This window comes from Chelonia mydas, chromosome 5 (assembly GCF_015237465.2).
Source record: "Chelonia mydas isolate rCheMyd1 chromosome 5, rCheMyd1.pri.v2, whole genome shotgun sequence".
NCBI lineage: Eukaryota > Metazoa > Chordata > Testudines > Cheloniidae > Chelonia > Chelonia mydas.
In genome coordinates this window covers 110052634-110064798 of record NC_051245.2, presented here as the reverse complement: position 1 = coordinate 110064798, position 12165 = coordinate 110052634, and the positions used below count along the sequence as shown (strand labels likewise).

The 12165-nt window shown below is 41.2% G+C and overlaps 1 protein-coding gene across 6 annotated transcripts in view; it reads right to left on the bottom strand.

Moving 5' to 3' along the window:
- The window catches only part of FOCAD (focadhesin), a 199744-nt gene that overhangs the window by 14035 nt on the left and 173544 nt on the right, over positions 1–12165 (bottom strand). For all 6 annotated transcript variants that reach the window (XM_007061677.4, XM_043546322.1, XM_037902048.2 and 3 more), the window contains 6 exons: positions 10591–10713; positions 6097–6174; positions 5615–5686; positions 5322–5424; positions 2977–3057; positions 1897–2025 (listed from right to left, as the gene is read on the bottom strand). In XM_007061677.4, the coding sequence (XP_007061739.2) occupies positions 1897–2025; positions 2977–3057; positions 5322–5424; positions 5615–5686; positions 6097–6174; positions 10591–10713 (586 nt within the window). The remainder of the gene's footprint in view (positions 1–1896; positions 2026–2976; positions 3058–5321; positions 5425–5614; positions 5687–6096; positions 6175–10590; positions 10714–12165) is intronic.

Sequence of the window (12165 nt, the reverse complement as noted above, 5' to 3'; positions counted from 1 at the left end):
ACCCACCAGGCAGATACCTAGGAAAGAATTCTCTGTAGTAACTCGGAGCCTTCCGCATCTAGTGTCCCATCACCAGTCGTTGGGAATTTTTGCTACTGGCAGTCACTGATGGGCCACATGCCATTTTAGGCAGTCCCATCATACCATCCCCTCCATAAATTTATCAAGCTTAGTCTTAATTCAACTTTGCTTTATATACATTTCCAGAATACTTGAAAGTGGAACCATTTGTTATTAATCTTATTTATTTGGGCCAAAATTTTCAAAAATGGGAGCCTAAAGTTGACTGGAATAGATGCTGTTGAGTAGTTTTACTTCTGAAATAAGGTTATTCACTTCAATGTCTAAATATGGATTTAGGAGCCTAACATTATGCTCGTGATTTTGAGAATCTGACTTAGAAATTTAGCCTTTTTCGTTAGCATATTGTTTGGTACCCAATCCAGATTGCTACAAAAGTATTTGTCATTTGTAAGCATTCACCAAATAGTTTGGATTAATAATTTACAGACTGTAGATTGTTTGCAAACTGTTCACCCAAGCTATTTGTTATTCAGTAGTTGTGAGGTATGCCTATCCTAAATCACATAGTGTTGTTTCTGCTCCACGAATGCAGCACTGAACTTTTTAAAACAGGAAAATAATCTGCTTTTGTTATCAGTTTATGGATGAATAAATCATTCATGTTAGAACATGTGAAACTTTCAGGATTCATAACCATATTCACAAATACCCATCCCTCATCCAAATATTCATGAATAACTATTATTATGACTGAACTCAGTATATATCACAAAAATATTCATGATCATGTTTCTTGAAAATTACTTCAGGGTTTCACATTTCCAGTTTGGATGTCAGGCTAGAATACAATTGCTCTGCTTTCTGCTTCTGCAGCCCAACATCAGCACTGCTCACGAACCACCCACTACTAATACAAAGGGGTATCTATTCACTTCTTCATGCATATATTTAACTTCCATAATTCTACTCAGGTACAATGAGAAGAGTTTATATGTCAAAGACCAAGCAGTCTCAAACGAAGGAATCAAACGGATGCACTGTTCCTTCGAATTAAAACAAAGGAACTAAACGGATGCACTGTTTCTTCTGGAACTTCTGTGGTTCACAATAACATGAAACTCCTCTTTCTTCGGTAAAAGAGGACACACGATTTTTCCCAGTGTGTTAAACAAGTTTCCACATTCAAAGCACCATTCAGGTATTACAGCAATATGGACAATTTGGTTCAATATAAGAAATACTCTTGCAAATTTCTCTTATATAACTTAAGAGAATTCATTGAAAGAACACATCATCAGGCAAAAATATCAGCAAAACCTCCTATGATCTTTCTACATCTGGCAAGGGCTTTGCTTTCCACAATGACAGTTTCATAATTTCCAGAATTTTGGATTTAAGAGCACCTTGTGAATAAATAAAATGGCTAACAGCAAGAAATAAGTGCAGCCTCCCTATTACTGAGCCCTCCAAAGCCACACAATCTAAATCCAAGAGCAATTTGTATTGCAACTTCCAGCTTCTCCCTTACTGTGGACACTGACAAGTTTAGATCCAGGTCCCAATGTTGCAGTAGGCTCCTATTACTAAAATGGGCCAAATCCCAAATCTGATCCAGAAACTCCTGAATTCTGGGGAATTTCAGATCTAGATCTGAACTTTGTGGCTCTAATTCTTCTCTAATTTGTTCCAGTATTGGAATTGCAATGTCCCCATGGGAATGTTTGCAAACATAAGCTCAGAAACAAAAAAATCATACTTCAGGGTGTATTAAATGCTCTACTCTCTTTAAAGAACTCGAGTTTTACAGTATGATCTTTTGAACACAAGTCACATGAAAATGATCCAAAGGACTCATAAAATCATTAAACTTACCAAAGTTTAGTCTCATCAAAGGAGAAAGAACTGAAGCCCAGTTGACAGGTGGATACTGGTAGCTTTCTCCAACTAAAGCTACAGGTGCCAAAGCTACTTTCACCAAGTGAGGGGGAATGGATTCAGGGCCTGCAACAGAACAACCAACTATCACTTGAATTTCATGATGAGCAAATTGGGTAAAATAACCAAAACAAGGAATATAAAAGCATAAGACATGAATTTACAGTATTACATACTGGACTGAAAAACAATCTGTAATGAAAGACAAAGACATTATAAAAGCACCTAAAAATATTCTGTCATTTGTATTGACTACAATTGGCTGAATATGCTGCAAACTTTTTGGAATGCAGTTGTTGGATTATACAAAGAACGGTCTGCTAAAGAAGTCTTCTTCTGTCTCTGCTGAAGGGGAGCTAGTCTAAAATTAATTTTAGAAATAAAAATACTTTAATTTAATTTGTACTTCTACAGCAACTTCCATCCGAAACTCTTAAAGCACTTTAACACATTAATAAATTAAGCCTTACACCACTTCTCTGAGGTCAGTTATTATTGTCCTCATTTTACAGGCAGGGAAACTGATGCAGAGAGATTGCATGATTTATCCATATTCACACAGAAAATCAGCACCAGAATTCGGAACAGAGCAAAGCTTTCTGCCACCAGTTCCCCTAGTTCCATCCAACAGACATCTACAATGCAAATTCTAGCCCTCATTTAACTTCTACCCAAGCCCAAGTCGAAGGCTTTGTCTTTACTGCAAAGAAGGTGGGAGTTGTTTTTTTAAACATCAAGATAGCTAACTCAATATAAAGTCCGACTGGAGTAAAGGGCTGAGTAAAGCTCAACTAGCTATTCTGTAGAAAAAACTACCTTATCTCCACTCTGATTTTCTACACAAATTTAACAAGGTTCCAACATGGTTTATATTAAAATATTGTTCACTGAAATTTCTATTTTTAATATAATTCATTAGTGATTTTTTATAGGTTTTGACAGGTAAAAACATAGGTCAAATCACATTTGACAGAAGCAGCACATTTTCACATCATTATGGAATTTGCTCCATCTCACCTTTCTTTCCTCCTTCAATGGCAAAGTCAATAGCTGCCCTGATAAAGCTGTTTTCAGGCAAGTAGCTGAAGTCTGGAGGAACTGTGAAGACAAAAATTATGAAATAAGCCAGCAATTTGGCAGGACAAATAATAATTTCCAACTACCCTATACATTCAAAGGCAAAATGAGGTATTTATGAACTGATCCTCGGTTAACACACTGATAGTGACTATTTCTATTAGATCAAAAGACTGATGCAGATGTTATCACTGGCTTCCCCCCCGCCCATCTTTCTTTCCATGTGAATTTAGTGTTGATGAAAGATGCTGGACTGCCAGCAATGAGGAACAGATTCATTCATTTATCCACTAAGAAGCTATTGTGGTGTGTAAACTTCTGCCCACACCTCAGTTTATAGGGCTTTACCCTAACCTGTAGGGAACACTGCGAAGGATAACAACACAGGTTACACTCCATACCCACTAAGTCCTTGGCCTCTCTGCCAAGACTGCCACCAAGAGGATTGAGGGTTGTTTTTGTGGTGTGGCCATGTGTCCCTTCTTGATGCTACTGACTCATTTACAATTTGAGTCAGATTAAAACTAATGGCCTATACTTAGCTCCCTCTATTGAATTATATTTCATCAGTCACCTTGCCCTGCAATCATTTACCTGGTGGATTACTGGTGCAGTTATAATTGGTCACTCCATACCATTAGGAGAAATTCACACCTGCACTGAGGGCCAGTAAAGAGTCTATGTACCATTTAAATCCCACTTATGCTCTTTTATAGGCTTAAGTGGGACTTAAGTGATGCATAGCCCTCATGCTGACCCTCTGCACAGAGATTAATTTCATCCTTCGTGAATAGCTGTACTGGACTGCTTATGAAGACAGATTAGTTGTGCCTTTTAGCTAATCAGAGAATAGCTCACCTGTAGGAGTACAGTTATGAAAAATTAATCTCATTTATTGTCCTTTCTTTGTATTTGTTGGTTTTTAAATGTTTAAAATATTTAAGGGGAAAAGATGCTGAAATAAGAAGTCAGCAAAACTGGAAATCCAATTAGCTCTCAGAGCACAGTATAAATATTTCAGTTGCAAAACACAGTTCAAGGTCCTCCTGCACAAATCTAATTTTAAAACAATTATGAATTATTTTCTAGTTTTAAATTTACAACACAGAATTTTTTAAATTAATTTTAAAATACAGATTGGACTGGAAAAGTTTAGCTCGTGAGCTCTTAGACTCTGATTCTGCAAGCAGAAACATGTGAAGAGACCCTTGCACTCAACACCACTGACTTTAATGACAAGTTTCAGAGTAGCAGCCGTGTTATTCTGTATCCACTATTATCAGCGGGAGAAAAAAAACTTTTGTAGTGATAATCAAGATGGCCCATTTAGACAGTTGACAAGAAGGTGTGAGGATACTTAACATGGGGAAATAGAATCAATATGTGTAATGACCCAGTCACTCCCAGTCTCTATTCAAACCCAAGTTAATGTTATCTAGTTTGCATATTAATTCAAGCTCAGCAGTTTCTCACTAGAGTCTGTTTTTGAAGCTTGTCTGTTGCAAAATTGCCACCCTTAAGTCTTTTACTGAGTGGCCAGAGAGGTTGAAGTGTTCTCCTACCGGTTTTTGAATGTTATGATTACTGATGTCAGATTTGTGTCCATTTATTCTTTTGCATAGAGACTGTCCGGTTTGGCCAATGTACATGGCAGAGGGGCATTGCTGGCACATGATGGCATGTATCACATTGGTAGATCTGCAGGTGAACGAGCCCTTCATAGCGTGGCTAATGTGATTAGGTCCTATGATGGTGCCACTTGAATAAATATGTGGACAGAGTTGACACTGGGCTTTGTTGCAAGGATAGGTTCCTGCGTTAGTGTTTTTGTTGTGTGGTTGCTGGAGAGTATTTGCCATCTTGATTATCACTACAAAAGTTTTTTTCTCCTGCTGATAATAGCTCATCTTAATTAATTAGCCTCTTACAGTTTGTATGGCAACTTCCACCTTCTCTGTATGTATATATATATATCTTCTTACAATATGTTCCATTCTATGCATCCAATGAAGTGGGCTGTAGCCCACGAAAGCTTATGCTCTAATAAATTTGTTAGTCTTTAAGGTGCCACAAGTACTCCTGTTCTTTTCACTGACTTTAACGAGGCTCTGCACGGGTATAAGGATCTGATTGCATGTGACAACTTCCAAGTTCATGCCTTGGATTGTGAGCTTTTAGAGCCAAAGATTGTCTTTTCATTTTACGTGGCTGCAGTGTTCTAGCACAAGGGCCTCCCCCTAAAGCCGGTCATCTATTCTTCAACAACAACAACGGAAGCATCTTACCGGACGTTCTGTTCTGTGTTGAGGACAAACTGGATTGATGAAGGTGTCCTAAAAGCCAAGCTGCATTTGTTTGAAGACCAATCACCCCAGAAAAACTGACTATCTGTGAAGGCAATCATTGGACATGAATTTGTAGGCTAGTCTCATTATCTCTTCATTCCATGCTGCAACAGCAAGCTGGACACAAAAACAATGGTACTTTTTTTTTTTTAAATTAAATCTGGATCCTCCACACAAGGTACTGTAGTACAGTTCACATCACACATTATTGGAGACAGACATGATCCTCTCACCTGCGTCAGGGTTCTGATGATTTCATTAAGTTTATTTTGAAACTGGGAGGACTGGATAGCCTCAGATTTCAGCTGCCAGGAAAAAAATAAGCAAAACTATGTGAACATCTGAAGGAAAAGCAAAACAATGAAATGCATAACTGATGGTGGAGGAACAGGTTTAGCTCTCATACCCAACAAATATTGTTGAAAGCAACCTAAGGACCAAATTTCCTTTTCAAAGATATTATTCTGACAGAGGAAATAAATGTTTGTACAATTAATTCAAAACTCTGCAGCAAACTGAATGTTTTGCTATTAAGTAAGCCTAGTTATTTAATTATTCAATGTATTAAACACCGCCCGCCCCCCCCCCCACCAAAAAAAAAAAAATCCATTCTGGTGTTATAGGTGCTCATAGAGATCCCATTCTGTTTTCCAGCCTGAATCTTTAACTTTGTTTCTAAAGGAAACACAAGTATCATGTGCTTATGTCTTTTTACCTGTATCATGGATGCTTCAGAACCCACCAATGCGACCAGCCCATTGACAGCAGCCAGACGCTGCATTGTGGGAGACCCCTATAAATCCAAGCAAAACCAACACATGACAAAGGGGTGGAAGGTGGCAAAACACTGAACAGCAAAGGCATTTTCCTCCAAGAAAAGACTTTCATTTTAATTCTGAACTATACAGACATACCTCTTCCCCAACAAACTCATATGCTCGCCTCTGAGTGTGAGACCCAACTATGTTACCAAGGTTCTGAAATAAATAGCATTTCTGGGACTTGCTCCTTTTCTCAAACAACAGTATATTTCTCATTGATGTAGCATCTCCCACTACAGCATGTTCCAGTCTAACATCTTTGAAGTGCATCACCCATAAGAACATGCTGAGATGACCGAGTCTTTATACAGACTGTCAAAATTTTGTGTTGCTGTTATTAATATTTACCTTCAAATCCCATCTTGGAGGATTCATTTAGGATCTGCTTTTAAAATTACATTTCATATGTAATTTTTTGGCACAATGGGATAAATCATTACTACGGAATTGTAAGCATAATAAATGAATACATTTCACTCAATTTTCTATTCAGTTAAATGACAGTGATTAATGTTGCCTTCAGTAGGCCTAGAATTGTTCAGCTCCACCTACTACACTAAATGCAATCTAAGCATCACAGCGTAGCTTCGGTATTCACTGGGCATACAGATGGCAATTTACAGGGTGATAAAAGTAGAGCTAAAGCCATTTATTACTTAATGAAATATGCGCTTAGGGTGAACTTACAGTGAACAGCAAAACAACAATTCCATTTGCCAGTTTAATTTTTGTTAAGTACCACCTTACTTCATAAGTAATCTCAATGTCAGTGTGACTACTCATGGACTAAGATACTACTCAATGTGAGTAAAGAATGCAGTTGAGCTCTCACAGACTATCTGGAATATTTTTGGTAGAGAGCTGCCTTACATTACCTTGTTGCTTATAAAAAAAAACCCAACGGTTAATAACCTTTCTGTAACTGATGTTCTTCAAGATGTCCATACCACGTTAGGTATGAGCACGCTGGGTGTACAGTCACCAGAGATTTTTCCCTCAGTGGTATCCATCGGGCTGGCTCTAGCGCCCTCTGGTGCACCAGTATAAGGAGCCAAGCCAGCTCCACAATCTCTGAGTTACTTCTTGCTGGCTAACTCCGACAGAGGGGCAGGAGGGTGGGTCGTGGAATGGACATGACCAACATCTCAAAAAACAACAGTTACAGAAAAGTTATTAACCATTTTTTCTTCTTTGAATGCTTGCTCATGTCCATTCCACATTAGGTGCCTCCCAAGCAATAGCTTAGGAGTTAGGCTGACAGTTCATGGACATGCAGATTGCAACACTGCTCTACCAAACCCAGCATCATCTCTAGCCTGCTGGGTGATGGCGTATGTCAGGATATAGATATGCAGGCCTGACTGTAAAGGCCTATACTCTAAGAATACAGGTGTATTCTGATCACTTAGCTAGTTATAGAGGTAAAAAAGAAAGAATCAAAATCACTGTCTGCCAGCGTAAGGGCCTTCTTTTACTGTGACAGTCTGAGGCCCTGTTCTTAGGCTAAGGCCTTTGGCTAAGCAGCAGAGGCAGCCAAAAGCTGGGAAGCAAACGGTCACATCCTCACATTCAAAACTAGTATAATTGAAATAAGGTGCTATTGGGCTGTTAGGAATACAATCCTGTCCTGATAGTGCCTATCACCTCCAGAGAAAGGGAAGTGCCTAGAAAATGTAAAAGGAAACTTAGGTTGATAGCATCCTGTCTGGCAAGAACTCACTTATCAATAGCTGGGATGTGAAATCCTCATTTCTGTGTTGTTCTATCATTGTAGTCCCCATTTCCCTATTGTTTGTCTGTATAACTCTGTCTGGTTCTGTGATTATTTCTGTCTGCTGTATAATGAATTTTGCTGGGTGTAAACTAATTAAGGTGGTGGGATATAATTGGTTAAATAATCATGTTACAATATGTTAGGATTGGCTAGTTAAACTTCAGTAAAATGATAGGTTAAGGTGTAGCTAAGCAGAACTCAAGTTTTACTATATAGTCTGCTGTCAATCAGGAAGTAAACGGGGTGGGGAATGGGAACAGGGAATGAGGGTGGGGAAACTGGAATCATGTTTTGCTAATGGGGGGGGAATGGGAACAGGGACACAGGTAAGGCTCTGTGGTGTCAGAGCTGGAAAGGGGGACACTAAGAAAGGAAACTGGAATCATCCTTGCTGGAAGTTCACCCCAATAAACATCGAATTGTTTGCATCTTTGGACTTTGGGTATTGTTGCTCTCTGTTCATGCGAGTAGGACCAGGGAAGTAAGTGCATGAAAGAATAAGCCCCCTAACAGCATAATAGGATGAAAAAGTATGCACTGACAACCAGGTCACGACCTTCCAGGAGAGGTGTGACAAGGGGCACGATGTCAGCAGCTCAAAAGGAGGGCCTGAGAGTCTTGACAGGACCAGGTTTAGGTCCCACGGGGGAATGGGGTCGCGAATTTGCAGGTCTCTAAGCCCTTGAAGAAGGAAATGGACATTTTGTGAGAAAAAAAATGACCTATCCTCCACCAGAGGGTGGAAGGCTGAGATGGCTGCTAGGTGTACCTTAAATAGATGAAATGGCTAGGCCCTGCTGTTTCAGAAGCAGCAGCATTGACTGGAGAGGTGATCTAGCAGGTCAGAGGTCTCGCTGGGAGGACCACATGGAGAAAACGCTTCCATTTGGCGGGATAAGTCGCTCTAGTAGTGGCCACGTGCTCCCTTTTTCTCCCCAGCAATGACACCACCGACTCTTGTACTGCTGGCAAAAGCAGTACCAATTGCTAAGGCTAAGTTTTTGTCATGATTACTTTTAGTAAAAGTTACGGACAGGTCACAGGCAATAAACAAAAATTCACAGAAGCCGTGACCTGTCTGTGACTTTTACTGCTGCGGCTCCATGGTTTCCCCCCATCACCTTAGTGGCTGGGATCTGTGGGGTTCCCCCTCCACCCACAGTGGCTGGGAGCTGCAGGGTGACTATTTCCCAAAGAGAAAATGGGACACCCGAGCCGCTTACCCGAGGCATCCCCCTCCCCCGATGCAAGGCTGTCGCCCACTGCTTGAACCCTGAGGAGAGCCCCCTCAGGAGTCTGTCACTTGTCACTGGAACTTTGCAGGGTCCCCCTTGTCGCTTCTTGCTGCTGTCACCTGTCACTGGAACCCTGCCAGAGCTCCACTGGCTGTCAGCTCCAGAGTCCTGCAGCCCTGGGGCTGAAGCAGAGAATGTCATGGAGGTCTCTGGAAGTCATGGATTCCGATTCTGTGACTTCCATGACCTCCGTGACACAAACGCAGCCTTACCGATAGTGCTAGCAGGTCCCTGGCTGCAATGAACGCCTCCAGAGTAGACAGTACCGTGATCCCACTGGTGCTGTATTGCCCCTCTGATGCCGAGGGATTGTCTGGGACTGGACTCAATGGAGCCTGCATATGAGGCCAACTCAATGGTGCCCCCCTCAGAGCGGGGGCAGAGGAGTGGCCTCACTCAGGCCGCACTCCACTGTGCTCCCCATGCTTGGCTCTCTTCAGAGTCCCCTCTTGGCCAGCTGAATCTTATGTTTTTTCTTTGGCACAGGTGAAGGAGAATGGTGCCAAGAGACTCCCACAGTGGGAGGAGCACTCCACACCAACTCTGAGGTACTGGGTGCTGAGTGGGACCTTCTCGGCTCCAATGAGGGACTAAGTGCTGCCTCCATCAGGAGGGACTTCAACCTGGCCTCCTTGTTCTTCTTTGTATGGGACCTGAAGTTCCGACAGAGGTCCCTGATGAGTCTCTCCCAGGCACTTCAGACAACTGGAGTGCGGGTCACTCACAGGCATAGGTTGGCTGCAGGAGGAACAGGGCTTTGAAACTGGGGACTGAGGCATGCCCCAGCACCAGATGAAACTCCACTAACAGGGTGAGAAGCACCAACTAACTACATACAACTAATCTACAACAGTCTAAACTGAGAAAATAAAGAACTAGGATAGAGAAACAAGGGAAAAGGACTAAACTAAGAGCACTGAGTAAGAGTTTGTCAAAGCAGGAGGAGCTGTTCCAGTGACCGTCATGGGCGGTAAGAAGGTTCTGAAAGGATGCAGAGACAGCAGGCTCCTTATACTGGTGCATGAGCACACAACAGCATAGGGCACTAGAGCCGGCCCGATGGATACCACTGAGGAAAAAGTCTCCAGTGACCGTGCACACAGTGCACGCACACCTATCATGGAATGGACATGCGCAAGCATGCAAAGAAGAAAATTTTGCTTTTTCTTTAAACAGACTGCAGAGAGATTCTTGCTTCTAAATGTGAATCTAATTGCCTGCTCAAATAATTCAAACTATTCTTAACTATTTCCTTCTCCTTAATGAAATAAGCTCATTAGTAATTTATTTTTTTTTAAAAGGACAGACAGCTCCTCTACCTCTGCAAGCACAATTTTCATCCAGGCAGGAAGCAGTCTGTTACTCAAATCTTCTGCTTTCCCATGTCCACAGACTGACAAACCGTGAACTATGCTACCCAATGCCAAAGCAAAACCGGATGTCTGCAGGAAACACAAGATGTCAAAAACACAGATTATAAAACAGCTTTCACAAAAGCCCATGTATTCCTTTTTCAAAAGAAAAACATCCCGCATTTTCCAGATGCAGTACTTCCTACTGATATGTTCATTAACACAAGCTACATCATCATTCAAAATAGCAGGTGCTTTTAAAACCAATAGTTGACTGAAACAAAGAGACAAAACTACAGGTATCAATTTCAGGAAATCGAATTATATGAAGCATCCAGTTTTACGATGTTGAGCCCTGTCATGTTGTAATCTACCAGTTTGGTACGTGTCTATGTATACATATCAGGGAATGATGTTGCCCTCTAATGACTGGCTTGAGAAAAGGATAGAGACTGCTACTGCTATCAGTCAATGGACTTCTTTAGGTCAAGTGACAGATACCTGTTTTTTGAGAGCTGAAGAACAAGTGTTATAGTTCAGAGAGATATTTAGGCCACCATCAGCAAAAGCTTAAGCACCTGCTTAAGTCAATGGCATTACGCATGTACTTAAAATTAAGCATGTACGTAACTGTGTGCGTTATTTGCAACATATATATTTGTAACTATACCAGACAACATCAAGGCCTCCTTTGCCTTAACCTGGTGACGAGGAAGGAACTAGTGGAATGCAAATTAGTTAATAATGCAACTATTAGGACATCAGCAGCTGTATAGACACTCATCATGACCAGAGTGGATTCTCATTACAAGTTTCTACTCCTTGATTCTGTGGGACAAAGTCCGTGCTTTAAGGCAGGGAATTCTCAACCTTCTTCAGTATGGATCACATTTTAATATCAACATTGTCTCCTAGACCAAATCCCCTCCCATTGACAGAATACCTACTTCACAATTACACAACACCCTTGTTGCAACTGCAGCAATTGTTTACATGAAACAGTGACATTAGGCAACAGCATAATGTATTTTTAGCTTCTTGAATGTGATTTAGCAGCTGGAAAAAAGAAGGAACTAGAATCACAGAATCATAGAATATCAGGGTTGGAAGGGTCATCTAGTCCAACCTCCTGCTCAAAGCAGAACCAATCCCCAACTAAATCATCCCAGCCAGGGCTTTGTCAAGCCTGACATTAGAAACCTCTAAGGAAGGAGATTCCACCACCTCCCTAGGTAACCCGTGACAGTGCTTCACCACCCTCCCAGTGAAAAAGTTTTTCCTAATATCCAACCTAAACCTCCCCCACTGCAACTGGAGACCATTACTCCTCATTCTGTCATCTGGTATCACTGAGAACAGTCTAGATCCATCCTCTTTGGAACCCCCTTTCAGGTAGTTGAAAGCAGCTATCAAATCCCCCCTCATTCTTCTCTTCTGCAGACTAAATAATCCCAGTTCCCTCAGCCTCTTCTCATAAGTCATGTGTTCCAGCCCCCTAATCATTTTTGTTGCCCTCCACTGGACTCTTTCCAATTTTTCCAT